This window comes from Gloeophyllum trabeum, assembly GCF_000344685.1.
Source record: "Gloeophyllum trabeum ATCC 11539 unplaced genomic scaffold GLOTRscaffold_00022, whole genome shotgun sequence".
Lineage (NCBI taxonomy): Eukaryota > Fungi > Basidiomycota > Agaricomycetes > Gloeophyllales > Gloeophyllaceae > Gloeophyllum > Gloeophyllum trabeum.
In genome coordinates, this window is record NW_006920431.1 from 141,038 (window position 1) to 158,090 (window position 17,053).

The following is a 17,053-nucleotide window of genomic DNA, read 5'->3' on the forward strand; positions in this document are numbered from 1 at the left end:
CTGGGTGAGATCATGGACCAGTGCCATGTAATGCTTCTGGCAGGTGATGCTGAGCGAGAAGCAAGACGTCTTGAGCATCGCGGCTACTTCAGGCCATTTCCAATTCCTGATATAGAGGGGTAGCTGTATGTACTTCCCATCGCTCTGTGCCTGGACGCTGTACTCGCCGTAGTTTTACGCTACGAGAGCTTTAAGGCGCCCGCGCGCATTCTGTTCCCACAAGGGGCTGCGCCGTAATATTACGGCCCAAGACCTGCACTCGGTGTAAGAGTTGAGACAGTCCCTTGCCACAGCCCGCAGACAGGATGTGCAGATCACATGACTGTCGGCAACAGATGGGGAAGATCGCCGTAAGTCAAGACCGGCACTGGCACGGGGACGGCCTGGAGGAAACCTCATGGTCAGCGAAAGCAAGTAACATAAAAGGAAAGGAGGCAAAATGAGGGAGGAGTGTAGCTGTCCTGATCTCGACGCGCAATATGACAACCCCCACAACTGAGAGAGGCAGTGACATGCCCAAGTCTGCGAGTGTCACAAGCCAGGTTTGTCTGCTGAGTTTCGTTGCCTAGGCGTAGGGGCTGACTGCAGCAAACGGGCCAGATGCCGGGTCTTGTCAATGGGATGGGTGAGCGTACTGGCTGCTGTGGTCACCATGATAAATACTTACGCCTGCCGGCAGTGATTGTGGAGACTTCGGTCCTGAGGGAGCGAGCGACGCGCCTGATCGAGGCAATGAGACAAGAGGACTCGTTGTTGGAAGAGGCCATTCAGGGAATATGGAGTGAGCTTGCAGCGCTCAGAGAGCTCTGTGATCGCCGGATGCCGGCATGGAGGGAGAAGCTGAATACGATGAATGCCATCGTCGAAGGCCACTTCAAAGGAGAGAGGATCTTAACGGAAGGGGCGGATGTGTGGGTGATGCAGGAGATCACAGAGCAGTATCGGCTACTGTTGCTCATTGGAGACGTTGAGCGAGAGGCGTATCTGCTGCAGCAGCGCGGCCACGCTCGACCACATCTGACTCAGCTGTAGATACAACATCTGACTCAGCTGTAGATACAAGAGAGGATGGACGGTGTTCACTATGCACGCTTGCCGTAAATTTACGGCTATGACTGTTCTGTGGATGGCAATGAATGCGTCCCTCTGAGCCGTATTACTACGGCGTGACACTGAAGTGCAGCAAGGAACCCAAGTGTTTGTGCAATGCATGGCTGAGAATGCCACATGCGCGTGGCATACTCTTCAGTGAGCCACAGTATGTCGCAATAGAGCACGTCAATACATCCAACTGGCCAACGGATGCCAGAGACTGTGTTTCTAAGTGTGAGCTTGCTTACGTAAGCACTGAGAGGTGGGGTTGCCAAACCTAACTTCATTCATATGCGAGACCATCATGCCATTACAAGTCAATGTGGATGTCAGACCTGCGATGGGTTATGTGGTTTACTTATTGCCACTTGGTTTATTCACCTCCCACTGAATTGGTGGTCAAATGAGCAGTATGCTGCTATGTCATGTTCTTTGAGAGACTGTCTTATCTGCAGAGATGAGGATCAGGGGAGGACTAGTGACTAGCAATGCCAGTGATGATATAGCCACCAGTGCTGCAGCTATGAGCTGAAGGTACACATATCATTCATATGGTGAGAATGGATGTCCCAATCTGTGACAAGAGAATCTGCAATGGCCAGCTCTGTTGATTGGCCGAATACTCTATAACCAACCAGTCAAGCTCGGCTTACCAGCATGGGGCAGAGATGCCCATACATGTGCAGTCACTCTGGTGACAGACCTGGGTCCAGAATTGAGTCCACTGAACACATTCTGCAAGACCTGGGAACAGGAAATCTCCTCGGTTGTATCCGAAATGCGACAAAATTTCTAATCCGTGTGCTTTAACCCTACCCTACCCTAGCTGTGCAACCCAACAGGCCCTAAGCCATTCTTCACTAGGGCAGAAGTCTGCAACAAACACAAACAAACTCTGCTTGCGGTGTGACAGGGTCCAAGACAGACAGGGCCCAGCTATCGGTTGCTACATAGCATTAAATATCCTCACATTGCGCCTGGAAAGGTTTCAAAACTGATCATACCTTTTTTACATGCCTTACCTGTCAAACAGCATGTCATGAAATGCAATAATTTGAGCTGCATGAATGCAAGGTTGGTGTGCATGTTGCACCAGCTGTGCCAAACAACAGGACAACATGTCGTGCTGCACGGTGTTATGATTTGCGAGCAAATCCCCTTGCATGCACATGACTAGCATATACCATGATCGGCGTGGCAACGGCTTACGTAATGCAGAGCGAGGACGCGGTAGCTCAGAGAGTTGGCACAGCGCGCCGTAATTTTACGGTTGTGTAGCCTCATGAGAGATCGAGCGGCGCATACTTGCGAGCTGTATCACCGTAACATTACGGCCTGTCCACATCCTAGAAGTCGTGTAAAGATGACAGTGCCACGTCGGAACTTGATGATCCGTAATCTTACGACGTATCCGTACAGCAACAGCGAAAAGTGTATCATTCCAGGCGACAGGAGATAACACAAAGCATTATTTGGAGAGAGACGGTAGAGGGATGATGTGGGCTGTACAATACGAGGATTGGATTATCATGACGGCGTCATGCAGTACAATAATGCGAGTATCAGGCGAGAAGCAAACAGAGACCACGGTGCGTGATGCGGAAGGAACCAGACATGATGCTTACAATCCCCCTTACCTCAACGGGCGCGACCCTTGCCTTTCGACGAGCCCGCCTCCGGTTGGGCGGATGTCGCCCTAGTCGCGGAGCGCGTCGACGGTCTCGCGTACTGGCCGAGCGTATGCCCCGCAGTCTGCGGCGCAATCGAGCGCTGTCTAGACGCAGACCGTGTCCTCAAGGCAGTCGCTGGACGCTCTGGAGGAGCGGGAGTCACAGATGTCGCCGGAGGAAGGGAGGAGTGACGTTGCCCTGCCTCGTGCCGAGTGGGCTGCTGCTCAGGCTCGATCTCGTCGGGAGGGAAGTAAGGTATTTCGTCCTCCGGAAGGTCTTGAAGAGGGCGCTGCTGGTTAAAGGCGGGACGGTGAGCGTGCGCGCGCGAGGGCTGTGAGGAGGGTGGTGACGCTTCCTGATGGGGAGGTAGCGGGGGGGGTGACGACGACGGAGGGCGAGGCTGTTGCTCGCCGGCCGTGAGCTCGTCGGCTGAAGAGGACGCTGCAGGGATGGTTAGTGGCTTGCAGACGGAAGGACGGGCAAAACAATGCGTGTGCGGACCTTGTGTCGCGCTAGCGAGGCCAAAGTAATCGTATTTGGGTGCCTGAGAGCGTGGACGGGAAGCCAGCCACGACTCAGCGACGGGGGGCACCCGCGAAGCAGTCGCGGTGGCCACGGAGCCACCGCCCGTAGCTGCCCTTGACGATGACGAGCGCTGTCCGGGAGGGAGTAGTGCTTTATAGAGGGTTGGCGAGCGAGGGTCAAGCTGTGCCGCAGGTGATGCGGCAGAAGACGCACCACTGAAGTCGCGGGAGCTCGATTGGATGCTCTCTAGGGAAGGATACGCCAGTGAGTGATGTGAGTGCTGGGGTGGCAGTCACGCACCCTGCGTCGAGAAGCCTTGTGATGACCAGCCACCAAACGAGTCTTGGGACAGTCGGATACCCCCTCGGGCTTGAGAGAGGTTTGGCACGTCCGAGATCTGCGACAGCGCGGCTCCAGGTTCCAGCTGCGAAGACTCCGGGAACTCAGACAGCTGCGAGGCGAGAGCAGGCGATTGCGCCTGTGACGTCTCGGGCACAATGTCTGACGGCGAAGGTCAGCTGGGCCAAGGGAAGGACAACCAAACCTACCTTGAGAGGGCTCGACGAGGTTGCGCCGGGACGCAGTCGTTGCGGCATCCGCGACATCTGTCATGAGACACGGCGATGAGTATTTGGACCGTAATATTACGGTGTCCTTACCTCCAGTCAAGTCGATAGGATCTGGATGAGAGATTAATGTTGTGGACTGCCGTAAAGTTACGGCTTTACTCACTGGCTTGAGATGAAATGATATGTGACGCTAGGAGAGACGTTATAATGGAACGCCGTAAATGTACGGCGAGAGAAGTGGTGACGTACCAATACGCCAGTCGCGATCTGAGTCCAGGGCCAGTAGTCAGCGGGAGCCGTAAAGTTACGGCGGTAAGACTCACCTGCGCCACTCAAGAGGCTTGGATCATCCACAAGCTCTTTCTTGATCGCGAGACCGGCTCGGTCGTCTGCGACAGCAGTGTTGACGATGTCCTCGGGGCGGCGCGACATTGGCATGTCCTGCATTGAGCTCGGCCTCGCCGTATGGTCCTCATCAGAAGAGTCGCCCGCGGCTGCGTTGCTGAGAGGTGCGTAGGCCGACGTCTGACCCACTCTGAGCCGAGGCAAGTCGACAACGAGCATGTCAGAGGCTGGACGCTCTTGGGAGTGATCGCGACGAGACAACGCGAAGGGTTCGAGGGAGGCACGCTGGCCCTTACTGTGCTTGCCGTACGCGCGCTTGGGAACGGGCCTCCTGGGCAAGGCCGACTCTCGCTCGTCATCCGAGGACTGCGCGTCGATGTTTCGGGCCTTCTTCCTGTGATGGCGCGGACTCTTGCCACTGCTTCGGGACTCGTTCGTGCTCGAGCGACCTCTCTTCAGCTGCTGAGCAGCAGCAGACGGTCCTGCTGCACCTGGCGAGGGCTCGCGCATAACGACGTCCTGGATGTCGTCGTCGTCGCCGGTCGCGGGGCCTGCTTCCCGGTCCTCCTCGACGTCCTCCCCTTCTGTCTGATCTTGCTCGGGTAGTGCCCGACCCTTACCTTTGTCGGTCTTCCCTGTCGCAGCGCGGTTGCGTGTCTTCTCGCCGCCGTCGTGCGTGTCCTTGCCCTTTCGCTGGCGAAGAGTCTTGCGGCGATCGTCGCGGACGGCCGCGTTGCTGTCATCTTCCGAGTCGAGGCCGGGTCCGGTGACGGGAATGTACTCCTGATTGTCTACATCCGATTGGGTCGGCTCATCGTCGTCCGCGGCCTTCGATGTTCCGGATAGACCAGCCTGGAAGCCAATCTCGGGGCAGTCGGGAACGAAGGGGAGCATCGCAGCGGTATGCGACTGCACCCAGACTCTCTATGTAGATACAAGATAGTGTAATGTTGGTAATGAGAAAGATGTGTTAGACGCGACACATACCTTGAGCCAAGATGCGGTGTGACCCGCGAGCGCCATATTCATGCCCGTGGCCTTAGCGCGTTTCGTGAAGTCGGGGACTGACCACAGCAAAGGACATCTTTCGAGGTCATGACGGAGCTTCAGCCATGCCTTCTGAATGTCCTCGTACTTTCGATCGTCGTTGGAGAAGACGACCCTCGTGCGGGGGGGAAGTTTGAATGCGGGGTCGACGAGATTCGTGGGGAACGGGACAGACGGCAGGCAGTCGGGCCAGAACCAGCCGGGAATGATCGAAGTGAGAATGTTGTGCATGCCGAGACGAAGGAATCGAAATGCCTGTTGTGCGAAGAGAGTGCGCCTATAAGAGAGGTTGGAGGCACGCACCAGAGCTATCTCCATGAGCTGCGTGAATAACTTCTTGCCCGCGAGCTTGGAGGTGGGACGATAAGCCGTCTGGTAAGCGATGGCGAGGGCGGGTGTGGTGCGAACGGCATTCTTGACGCCATCGACGAGGTCGTCGAAGAGGGCGTCCATGACCGTGCGACTGTGAGCCTTTTCAAAGACAGGCGCAAGGTGGCCGATGTACTCTGAGATAATGTTGCGATCGACCTCGGGGAGTTCCTTGAGACGCTCGTTCCGGGCAGCCTTTTGAAAGCTCTTCAAGATTGCGACGGAGTGGGGCTTGACGATGCTTTGGATGGCAACGAGGAGGTTGCTTCGGTGTATAAGTAAGAATTGCATAAACTAAGTGGTATGTGTCAGATCGCGTCAGCAGAGTAAAGGAAGGCACTGCACCTGGCGCACGCCGTCGTCGGTGACGTTCCGAGCTTTGAGGAAGTAAATCATAGCATATGAAGGGTCGCGGGCGGAGTTGTCGTTGCTCCCAGCCGTGACCGTCTCATCCCAGAACATATTGTCGAGTTCGTTAATGATCTACAAAGCAGAGTTAGAGCACTGTAGCGAGACACGAGACATGTACCGTAAAATTACGGCTTAGCTACGATAAGACTGAGGCGACGATAGCCCGCGCCGCTTATCGTAACCCAATGCTGCAGCCCGCGTCGCCGTAACATTACGGTGCGAGGGACAACGTCTCACTATGTGTGGTGGTCCGAGCGCCGTAAAAGTACGGCAACGCTAACTAGAAATGAGATGTTTACTTACCTCGGTAACTGCGAGAGCGAGGGGATCGAACGCTGCGGCGACGTCCTGCTGAAGAGAGGAGCACCATAAGGGAAGGAAAGGGCGATCGTCGTGGTCACCGCCGCAGACAAATCGGAGGCGCTCCGCGAAGAAGCCATATGTGCGCTCGCCGGACCTCATCGATGCCGGATCTCCCGTTGGCGCGGACTTCATGCGATCGGGGAGCTTCCCGATGATGTCCTCGATGTACAACTTCTGTGAGGTCTTGACGGCCTCATAGTCCTCGTCTTGCGGGTCCGCGAACGTCCACCAGTACTTCTGAAAGTGGGGGCGGATATGCTTCACGTAAGCGTCGTCGATGATGTCGAGGATGTCGTTTGTGATTACATAGTGATTGACGGTGCGGTTGCTGCGACGAATCTTCTGCTTGAACGTGGCGACAGCGGCTTCGGTGACTGCGAGTCTCTCCTCGTCCTCATCGGTTCTCCTCTTCTTCTGCTTGAGGCGGCGGACGGTGGCCATCTGAAGGATGTGCTGAGGGTCCGAGTTCCACTCCACGTCGCAGCATAGGTCGTCGAGCATGACGACGGCCTGCTCGAGGGCAGTGATATAGAACTATGGCATGGAAGGAGGAGATTGTGAGCGCCTCTTGGTACGAATATGAAGGCTGATACTGCTCACCCCGCTACCGGCGATGGCGACGTCGGGTTTCTGCGCGACCATGCAGTTAGCGTTGAGCCACAGGAAATCGAGAGACTTCGTATGGAGGTACGCGGGATAAAGCGAGAGGGCGAGGGTGGGCTTCATGAGAAGGGGCGAGTTGAACGTTCGTCGGAAACGTGCGTCATTGCGAAATTGATAATTCATGCGATCGCGAAGATCATCCTGGGTCTTATTGAGCCTCTTTGCGTCGGCCATAAGCTTGAGGAGGGTGATGGCGGCCTCGTTGGCTGTCTCGGCCTGCTCAGAGAACTTGCGGTTCGACGCCAATGTGACCTGCTGCACTGTGCTATTCCAGTACTCTGCGAGGCAAGTATATAGTGAGCGAGCAGTGAAGCAGCTGCCATGACACTTACTCTTCTCATATATGACCACTGGCCATGCAGCCAACTCCTCCTGTCGCATCTTCCAGCCCGCGAGCCTCGCCTCTGCTTTCGCAACCTGCTCTTTGGTCGCCTTATTCTTTGCTTTGGAGCCTTCCTGAGCACTGTTGATAATCTCGATGCAGTCGTTGATAAGCTCTGCGAGCCATGCGCGCGCGAGACGAAGGGCCAGTTGACGATGGTTACCTCCACCGGGGAAGGCCACCTTCTTGAAGCGGGCGAGGGGCAGGTGATCGAGCGGGTTCTTCACCGCATTGGAGGGGTAGCGCTGAGCGAGACCGCTCGGACGACGAATGAAGTCGTGGGCGTAGTCAACCTAAGCGATGTCTTAGCATACCATATGGTTATTGTATAGATATGTCGGACGTACACCCTCCGTCAAGCCCGCGTCTTCCGCGGTGGTGACGCCGACCGGCCACAGTTTGCCCGGATGCGCAATTTCTATGTCATCGGGGCTGTCAATGAGGATCGGCACGACGTGTTCCTCCCCCGGAGCGATGCCCGCCGCCACGAGCTCCTCCGCGATCTGCTGCACGACGACTTCATTAGCGCTGCGCGGATTGATCGTACCATACTCGAGGAGTCCGTCAGTAATGTCTGCCTTCCCGAAGCCGACGAGACTGTTGTTTTGAACGGTCCGGATGTTCGAGAGGTCATTGATGAATTGCTCTGAGAGCTGGAAAGCAAATTGAGTATCTGCGAGACATGAGATGAAGGGACGCACCGGGCCGTCGAGGTCCTTCAGTCTCTTTGGGACCTTGGTGGTCTTGTTGGATGCTTTCGGTGCCATTTCGATGTATCGATTGCTTGAGAAGTCGGGACTTGCTTAGATTCCTGAGTTACAAGTGTATCTCGCACTCGTTCAGAGGAGGTGAGAGCGACGATGAAGGGAAGGGCGCGAGCACCGTGACCCTGTCGTCGCTCGACTACCATGAGGCAACCTCGAGGCGTTGCGGCGATCGCCGAGAGATTTATCGATCTAAGCCTGCAGGTCAACCCATCGGTTTCTCGATTGACAGTCCATATATCTGTTGGCAATGCAGAGGTCCGTAACATTACGGTCGCGCCGTAACATTACGGTATTATCGTAACATTACGCTTGCACCGTAACATTACGGTCGCGCCGCAATGTCACTCTGTGCCTCAGTGGCCTGCGTTACCCATACGCACCGTAATGTTACGGTACACATGAGCGCCGTAGGTTCGTAACACGCACCGTAATGTTACGGTACCTTTGAGTGCGGTGGACCACACTATCACCTGACGTCTCCCGCACTCCAGCCTGCCGCGATGTATCTCAGGCAAGGGGATCGACGCAGTCGACCCCCAGCATAGTATCACGCTGATATCCATCCCTAACCTGGCTCACACGAGGCAAGGGGGAGTACCGAGCTCATATTAGAGGGGTCTCGAGCCCAACATGCATCCCTGACAACCACAGTTGTACCCCAGTCCCTATTGTACATACCCCGCTGCCGTCCCTCATCACACACCAGCGTGCGCCGTCTCTTCATCGCGCTCACTTTCAGCGTCGCGCGCACTCAGACACTCTTGAGCTACCTCCAGCAGTAGCTGCTCGAGGGCACGCTGACGACGACGACCAGCGAGGAGTTGTGTGCCCCTACTAACCTGAGCGACCTGTGCAACATTATGTTCGAGTCGCGCTATGCATCATGGCTCCCAGATTCTTACTGGGAGATGCGAGATCGGATCCCTCTGCTCCTGGACTTTGAATGAGCAATCTGCAGCGTCAACTTGACGAACTCCAATAACCGCATCAGGCAGACTAGCATCTTGGGTTACTTGCATACACTCCGTTCTCAACTCGCCCGAATGCCTGGCTACGCCTATCCCTGAGTTCCTCCTGTTCAGTCGCTGTCCATGACCCTACGCAACATCCCATGTAATCCAGAGACTAGCATTTATCTCGAAATGCTTACTGCCGGCCCAGGGCCTTGAACACAGACAGATTGCTCGCTCATCGGCATCTGTTTCTCCTCCTTCTGCTTTGTTTCCGGAGACTCCACGGCCTGTGGCTCTGGTGTGGTCATGATGAGGAGTTCAATAGTGTACGGTCGATGGGCATATCGTGGCTCCAGTCGCTGTCGATTGCCGGCCGGCGACACGCCGACGTCCGGAAAAGCCCGCCGTAACTTTACAGTCTTCGCCTCCGCGGCGATGGCTCGCACATTCGGGACCGTAACATTACGGCGAATGGGGTCCCCCCCATGCTGACCCTAATGGGCTGTCGCACGGGGACACCCGTAATATCGCATGTCGGCTGCAGCCAGCGTCAGCGTCGTCTGGGCTACGGCTGCAGGCGTCAAATCATACGGCTCGCAGAGGGATCCGGCTTCTCGTGTCAGATCTAATCGTGCATCGGGTCAACATTAGTGTTTCTCTCATCATTCATATATTGACCATCGCCGCTCTTCCGATCGCTTTCAGGGCCCGACTGCCGAGCTATCACCACCCACTTCGCCTAGCATCCCCGTCTTCATTGCCTCGTTTCCGACTTGCGTTCACAAGCCCGTCCCCAGCTATCCAGTCCGCATCTTTGTTTTCTGCATTTCAAGAGAATGACTTCTATCGACATCTCTCGTGCCGTGCAGACAAACCTAGACCTCGAGGACCAAGTCAAGTGAGCGACTCTCTGCCCCCGTTTCTTTCTCCTGCTCATATTATTCTGGCGCCTCAGCATTGCGGATGGCATCTTCGTCGACGCTTTAGACCCTGCTCTCCCTGTCGACCCGGATGATCTCAACGCTCACTCCGCCTCTGGGCCAGGCTATCAATCCTTCGCCAGCCATGGGTCCAATATCATCCCTGCTGGAATGGCGTCGTTCTTGCCTCCCGGCGAGGACGCATTTCGCGAGAGCGTCATTGTTCACGGCCGTCGAGGTGCTCAGAGCACCGATCGCTCATTTAGCGACCGCACCCCCATTCAGGTAACCTACCGCCGCTTGGAAGATCTCTTTGATCGAGGGCGAGGCCATGAGGCTTCTAATATCCTCCAGCGCCGATGGAGGTCCAACATCCTTCTAGATGCAACAAAAACAGTTCAGGCTAATGGCCTGGACTCCGTCCAGTTCTTTCAGCACGCGAACTATCTCGACTGCCATTTCATTCTTGGCAGAGGCATTGGCATCGACGTCGGCATTCCTCAGAGCTCAGGAATGGGCTGGCAGTATCATCTCGATCTATCTAAGCCCCACTGGTATCTCAGGCTCGCCGACCCTCCCATCGGGTTCAATATCTCCGGAAGGGTTGCCTACATGGGCTACGCCGCCGACCTTCGCTGGTGGACTGTCTTCGCTCCTAACGCCTACATCGCCGGCATCCAAGCACCATCTGATTCAAAGCCATACGCCTCATCCAGCTCCCTCATGGCCTTGGGAAACTTTCGCAGATGGGCCATGTTCATCGCCCACTGCCTCGCTGAGATCCTTCCCGGCGTCGCTGTCTATAACAAATACCCCCATATCGACAACTCGGACGAGTACAAGCACGCAACGTCCATGGGGTGAGTCTATGCTGTCCCTAACCCTCACTCCCCTCCTGTCTCCCATCCTCGCCGTAATTTTACGGTCCTCGTCCCTGCCCGTGATGCTACAGTACGCCCGTTCATCCCAGCACCCACAGCCGTAACTTTACGGCGAAGAAACTTCGCCGTAAAGTTACGGTGCACGTCCTTTCTCTATTCTTTGTCCAGCCGGCTTGCGCTGACGCCTGTTGCAGCGTCGAAACTTATCAATGGAACATATCCCTCGTCTACGCACGCAGGCTGGCAATGGTCATGAAGAGAGACTGGACTGCCTGGGTTGAGGCGGCACCGAGTCACTTCAAGAACGACTTCATTACTGACAACTCCCCTCTCCTTTTCATGGAGGGCTATGGCCAGAACGCACCTCTCGGCTCCGTTAACTTTGCTAATGAGGCCACGGATTGGAGAAAGGCCTACAACTGGAATGAGGTGGCAACATCCATGTTCTCGATCGCACATGGAATTAGGTACGCTATTGGACGTACGCTCAGACCGCTTTCAGTGCACTCATGCTCTCCACAGTGTGAGGGAGATCTCGGAGAAGATCCCCATCGCTGTGGAGGACATCATTGACTCCAATCCAGATGGTGTCTTTGACGAGGGACTTAATCTTATCGATGATCTCGCCGACATCGACCTTGAGGTAACTCCCATCTTCGACAACCAAGGAACCCCTATTCCAGCACACCATCTCGAGTTCAAAGATACCCCCTGTGGCACTCTTGCCAATCTCGGCCGATTCCCCGATCTCTTTCGCGGAACTGTTCAGCGGGAATACGGCGAGACCGACGGCGAAGATGACAGTAGCGACGGTGCCTCCGATGTCGACGACCCGAGCCGGGACATGCATCGCGCTGCCAGAGGCATCCATCCTCGCTTTCGTGCTGCCGCCCGTGCTGCACCTCTAGGTAAAGTCAAGCCCTCCCTGTTCCCACACGCCTTCCTGGGAACAGCTGGCCATGCATCAATACACACGGTGCCAGACGCGTTCAAGAGATGTGTTCAAGATATCAACTTGGACTACATGGATCAGCACCTCGAGGTGTGGCAACCAGCTGGCGACGACGACCTCCCCATATGGGCAAACTCGTTCATTCAGGGCACATTCTGCCAGGCCTACAATGAGGCCGCACATAGCTATCGATCCCGCACCGCTTTTCACGACGCTGAGCTCGGTCTCAACACAAGGCAGTTCACTGGAGCACTCGGGAAAGGAGCCAGAACTAAACGCATCGCACAGCAGACAGCCGCCCGCCTTGCTGCATGCCTCCCTCATGAAGCTTTCAATCGCAAGATCAGCGCTCCCAATCTCGATGTCTCCTTTCGGTTTGAACAGACCTTCGTACTAAACTGGGAGCGTCTCGCCCCCGACGTTGACAGGTCAAGGTCCGTAAGCCATTTGTTGATTGCTCATTCCACTTCCCCTCACACCCATATAGTGTTGCATTCGATGTGATTGCCTCCATTGTTCTCCACCTTAGAACTCCTGACGTCTTCGATCAAATTTGCGAGACTCTATATGTCTTTACTCCTGGAGTATGTGATTCATGACATGCTCAACTCTCATTTGAGTCTCACCATGGGATGCCCTATAGACTTTTCCAAAGCTCTACAGTGTTATGACATTCCCGCTCACTTCACTTATTGAGACAGTGCGAGCGGAGATAATGGCTAAAATGGACCACAACGGCATACCCATCGACACCGGATCCACTGATGGCGCGGCGGCCACCCCTCCGCTTTATCACATTGAGCTCCTGTCCTGTCTCGAGCGTGCTCTCAACTTCGCCCATACCGGGAATAGACGGGTGATCGAGACAGGAGTCATGAATCCCTTACATATTGGCCGTGGACTCATCGTCGACGGGACACCTTGTCTCAATCGCAAGAACGTTACATGGTCCTCCGCAAATGGGTCAGTCACAGTCTCTATCGATCCAGACCAATGGCCCACGGTCAAGTCCGTTCCGTGCATGTCCTCGGCTAGGGCACAGCTTCTTACTTATCGTGATGAGCATTACCAGGTGAGAGTTCACCGACAAACGAGGGCCATGACTCGTGACTCCACAACCACTCGCACCGTAATTTTACGGCCCTTCCATTGCGCTGTCGTCCAGCACTTCCGCGCGGGCACACGCATGCCACGGGCCGTAATTTTACGGTCATTGGTTCGTTCATCTTTGCTGACAATCTTTTCAGAGCTACATGGCCATGTTCACCCTGCATCACGCCATTCACTGCACTAATGTCAAGATGGCAGAGGCTTATGAGTTCCCCTACAACAGAGCCCTCTCAGTGATGCACGTCTTCATCGGCATCATGCAACGCGACATCGTGGCCTTCGTCGCAACAGAGATCCAGAAGACTTGGCTTCCCCTTCTGCAGTCTCAAAGTGAGGTTCTTCGCAAGCTCGCATTTAACATCACATCGGTGCAGCTAAAGATGTGGCGCGAATCACCTCATCCTCTCGCACCGAGCGCGCGATCCATCCTCACACTCATGCTGAGGAAACCCAATGAGCCTCCCCTCCGATCCCTCCCGTTCGGTGACCCAAAGCACATCACCCTCACGGATTGCGCCTCCGCCTTACTGACCCTCGGGTCATCCACAGGAGACGCTCGCCACGACTCACCCTTGCCTCCCACAGGCTCTTCTCCATATGGACTGCGTCAGGCCATCTCATTCATTACTGCCTTGTTCAATGATGCGCTCTCAAGATCCACAGACAGCTCACACTCTTCCGATATCATCAAAATCATTCGAATCACTCTGAGCGACCTTCAGATCCATTACCTTCCCACTCATCCCCCTTCCCTGTCCGATCGCGGTCGCCCAATCACCAAGGCAAGTGCATACCACTGGGTCTCATTGGGACAGCCTCAGGAGCCAGGAACAGGCCTTGTCGACGTCTTCACACCACAGTCGGTTCTCGACGGCCTTGAGCCAGATGAGATCGAGGACAGCAGGTCCCCCTGGTCCATTCTGTCATCCCCTGTCGATGATTGGCCGCATCTCCTCCACAAGGACGTCCTCCCCGAGGACTTTCGCATGTCAGATGCCCTTGGCTCCACCACCAAGCAGGCTTCAAAACCCAAAGCCAACGCTCCCTCTGCCAATTCCGACAAGGCCATCCAGGATGAAACAATCAAATGGGTCGAGCACAACATCGACATGACTAATCCTGTTCACAAGCTTGTCGTCTTCTATTCAGCAATATTTGCATTGCAGGCCCCAAATGTCATGGCCATGCTCCGGGACGCTCCAGACAACATCGACTCTATGAATCCAAAAGACATCGATGATATCATTAGAAACTCCGAGTGGCTTCCTGCGACTCACTCAGGAAGCTCTCTCCAGCGTCCATATCTGGCCATCTTCACCGTGTATGTGCTCGCATGTGTCGAGACCGCTAGCCCTCTCTACAAGAAGGTCCTGGTAAGCGGAAAGGGGCCTTACAGTGTGCTGGGAATCAAGTGTGGTACGTCTCCATCTCCAGCTAATCGACGTCTCTCCTGCCCCCTCACGCATTCGCGCCGCAGCTCACAAATACATCGTTTGGTACAACATGGTTCGTCTCGGACTTGCTCGCACAAGCGGCGGCGCCCGTCTCTTCGGTGGAGGAGGGAATAGAACTGCTGGTCCAGCGCAGTTCGCTTTGCGGACCTCTGCCTCTGGCCAGTGGTGCTTCAAGTCCTACAGGGAGCTTGAGGCATTGTGGCATTCCTTCGTGGCTACCATGAAAGATCCCGACGCAGGACCATACACAGCTATCAGAGATATCGTCGGGCCTGCTCAAGCCGCCCGAATGGTAAAGGCCGGTGTCCTCACTGCCCCAGTGGGTGTCAACATAACCACAAGAGCTGTCAGCGAGGTCGCACCTGAGGGATCTGAGCGTCCCGCCAAGCGTCGGAAGAACGCGCAGTGCTTGTGATAACACACTGTATCTACACACAGCATGATTGTTCTGTCGACATGATCTTGTGTCCGTGAATACATAGTACTGGCCTGGTCACTCCGTCTGTGGTGCAGTTGCTCATACGTCCGTAAAGTTACGGCCCGTAAAGATAGTCACGGTCCGTGAAGTGAACGTCCAACGCGTCCGTAACTTTACGGCTCCTACAGCTGCGGCCCACATGCACGTAAATTTACGGTCCGTAGAGTTAGTGCGGATCGCCTCTATGGCTATGGGCCGTAACTTCACGGACAGCAGCTCTACCAACCGTAACTTTACGGATCCGCCGGCGTTGCTAGGTTCCGAAATACTTGGCACTGGGTAAAGGACTCATGACCAGATGGCGTCATCTCCGTAACTATACGGTCCTTTGGTTTCTCGGTGACCGACCACGGCTTTGCAATCCGACATGGCTATATGCTCGAGTTGAGGCCCGTCACTATGATCACGCGCTGCCTCCAAATGCACGCATCGACAGCTCAATGTTGTGCTCCATCTGCTGCATTGCTGTACTCCCTTAATCGTTCCCGATTGGCGTCGTCATTTCACCAGTGCGGCCCTCTTAGGGACTCCCACAGGCCTGCCTGCGCTTCTTCCGCCTCGCACCCCTGAAAACGAACCCTCTGGTTCCTGCTTGCAACTCGCGCCGGATCGTACAAATCTCGCGCGGGATAATACGCTATCTTCTCCGTCTGATGCAGCATCACCTCATAGATCAGGACTCCATTCGAGTTCCGCTCGATATTCTGCTTAGCATGGCCTGTGGTCAGTGCGTGGTTTAGCATGGTCAGCATGCCTAGGGACTTGCCTTGAGATGTCCTAGGACCCATTGCTCCATGTTGCTGACATCAACCTGCTCTCTGCATCCCACTGTATCACCTGTCTACATCGCCGCAATCGTCAGCTAATCACTTTCTCTTGCTTCCGCGCTTTGAAGTCATTAATCTTACTTGGAACATACACTTCCTGAGGATGGATCTCTGCCTTCGCACGCAAGGCATCTTGTTGTGCATCCCTCAATCCATTGGATCTCTATATATACCAATCGCTCACACTCCGCTGCTGAGTCTGAATATTCAAGCTCCGCATTTCTTCATGCTCATTGCCCTGCAGCTTTATGCTAATTTGACCAAGTGGTGTGTCATATCCCCAAATGACTATACAGAACACAGGCATCAGGTTCCCATTTCTAGCCATGGTGAGCCTGTTTCAGTATTGACCAAGCACATCGGAGTCCTCCGTTCACTTTCTACAGGTTCCGACTGCTATTTAAATGTAGTCAAGTGATTACTGTCTCAGAATTGATTCAACTGTCTTGACACTTGTCAGGCTCCACCATTCCAGCTATTACAAGTCTTTTTCAGTACCCACCAAACTCATCAGAGTCCGCCGTTGAGTTTCTGCTGATTTTGACGAGTAGCTAAGTGTGATTAAGTCATGATTCACTCGGAACTGGAGTGAGTGGGATGGGGATTGTTGGACTCCCCTGTTCCACTCATTACGAGTCTGATTCAGTACCCATCAAATTCGCCAGAGTCCATCGTTGAGTTTCTACTAATTTCGACTTGGAGCAATATCTGATCAAGTGATTCCTCACTCAGCACTAATGCGAGTGGGATGGGGTTTGTTGTCCTCCCCCATTCCGGCTATCACCAGTCCCTTTCAGAATCCACCGAACACACCAGAGTGCCGCGTTCAGTTTCTAAGGATTTCGACTGATAATTAATGTGCTCAAGTGAATACTCCATGAGAACTGAAGCGACTGTGTGGGGATTGTTGCACTCCCCTATTCCAGCCAGTACGAGCCCCTTTCAGTATCCACCGAACACGCCAGGGTCCTCTGTTCACTTTCTACAGATTTTGACTTGGAGTTAAATGTGCTCAAGTGATTACTCAGTCTTAGGGTTAGGGTTAGGGTTAGGGTTAGGGTTAGGGTTAGGGTTAGGGTTAGGGTTAGGGTTAGGGTTAGGGTTAGGGTTAGGGTTAGGGTTAGGGTTAGGGTTAGGGTTAGGGTTAGGGTTAGGGTTAGGGTTAGGGTTAGGGTTAGGGTTAGGGTTAGGGTTAGGGTTAGGGTTAGGGTTAGTGTTGGGTTAGGGTTAGGGTTAGGGTTAGGGTTAGGGTTAGGGTTAGGGTTAGGGTTAGGG

The 17,053-nt window shown here is 54.7% G+C and overlaps 4 protein-coding genes across 4 annotated transcripts; 2 read left to right on the forward strand and 2 right to left on the reverse strand.

Annotated features, from left to right (window-relative positions):
• Positions 1-479: 479 nt before the first annotated feature.
• Positions 480-1,032, forward strand: GLOTRDRAFT_97092 (uncharacterized protein; the record flags this gene model as incomplete). Its single annotated transcript, XM_007873016.1, has 3 exons — positions 480-542; positions 589-625; positions 680-1,032. The coding sequence occupies 3 exons, from the start codon at positions 480-482 to the stop codon at positions 1,030-1,032; spliced, it is 453 nt and encodes a 150-aa protein (XP_007871207.1).
• Positions 1,033-2,730: 1,698 nt separating this feature from the next.
• On the reverse strand, positions 2,731-9,464 carry GLOTRDRAFT_97093 (uncharacterized protein; the record flags this gene model as incomplete). The annotated part of the gene is made up of 20 exons (XM_007873017.1): positions 2,731-3,203; positions 3,264-3,533; positions 3,588-3,788; positions 3,836-3,892; positions 3,947-3,967; positions 4,020-4,046; positions 4,106-4,123; positions 4,180-5,125; positions 5,189-5,503; positions 5,552-5,911; positions 5,963-6,100; positions 6,332-6,925; positions 6,992-7,332; positions 7,387-7,729; positions 7,784-8,089; positions 8,138-8,238; positions 8,319-8,441; positions 8,907-9,051; positions 9,106-9,300; positions 9,354-9,464. 20 exons carry the CDS (start codon positions 9,462-9,464, stop codon positions 2,731-2,733), a joined length of 5,085 nt encoding a protein of 1,694 aa, XP_007871208.1.
• A 528-nt stretch (positions 9,465-9,992) lies between these two features.
• On the forward strand, positions 9,993-14,888 carry GLOTRDRAFT_97094 (uncharacterized protein; the record flags this gene model as incomplete). Its single annotated transcript, XM_007873018.1, has 8 exons — positions 9,993-10,054; positions 10,112-10,936; positions 11,152-11,424; positions 11,480-12,343; positions 12,397-12,493; positions 12,553-12,981; positions 13,157-14,435; positions 14,497-14,888. 8 exons carry the CDS (start codon positions 9,993-9,995, stop codon positions 14,886-14,888), a joined length of 4,221 nt encoding a protein of 1,406 aa, XP_007871209.1.
• A 566-nt stretch (positions 14,889-15,454) lies between these two features.
• On the reverse strand, positions 15,455-16,106 carry GLOTRDRAFT_97095 (uncharacterized protein; the record flags this gene model as incomplete). Its single annotated transcript, XM_007873019.1, has 4 exons — positions 15,455-15,669; positions 15,714-15,792; positions 15,822-15,941; positions 15,963-16,106. The coding sequence occupies 4 exons, from the start codon at positions 16,104-16,106 to the stop codon at positions 15,455-15,457; spliced, it is 558 nt and encodes a 185-aa protein (XP_007871210.1).
• Between the last annotated feature and the right edge of the window lie 947 nt (positions 16,107-17,053).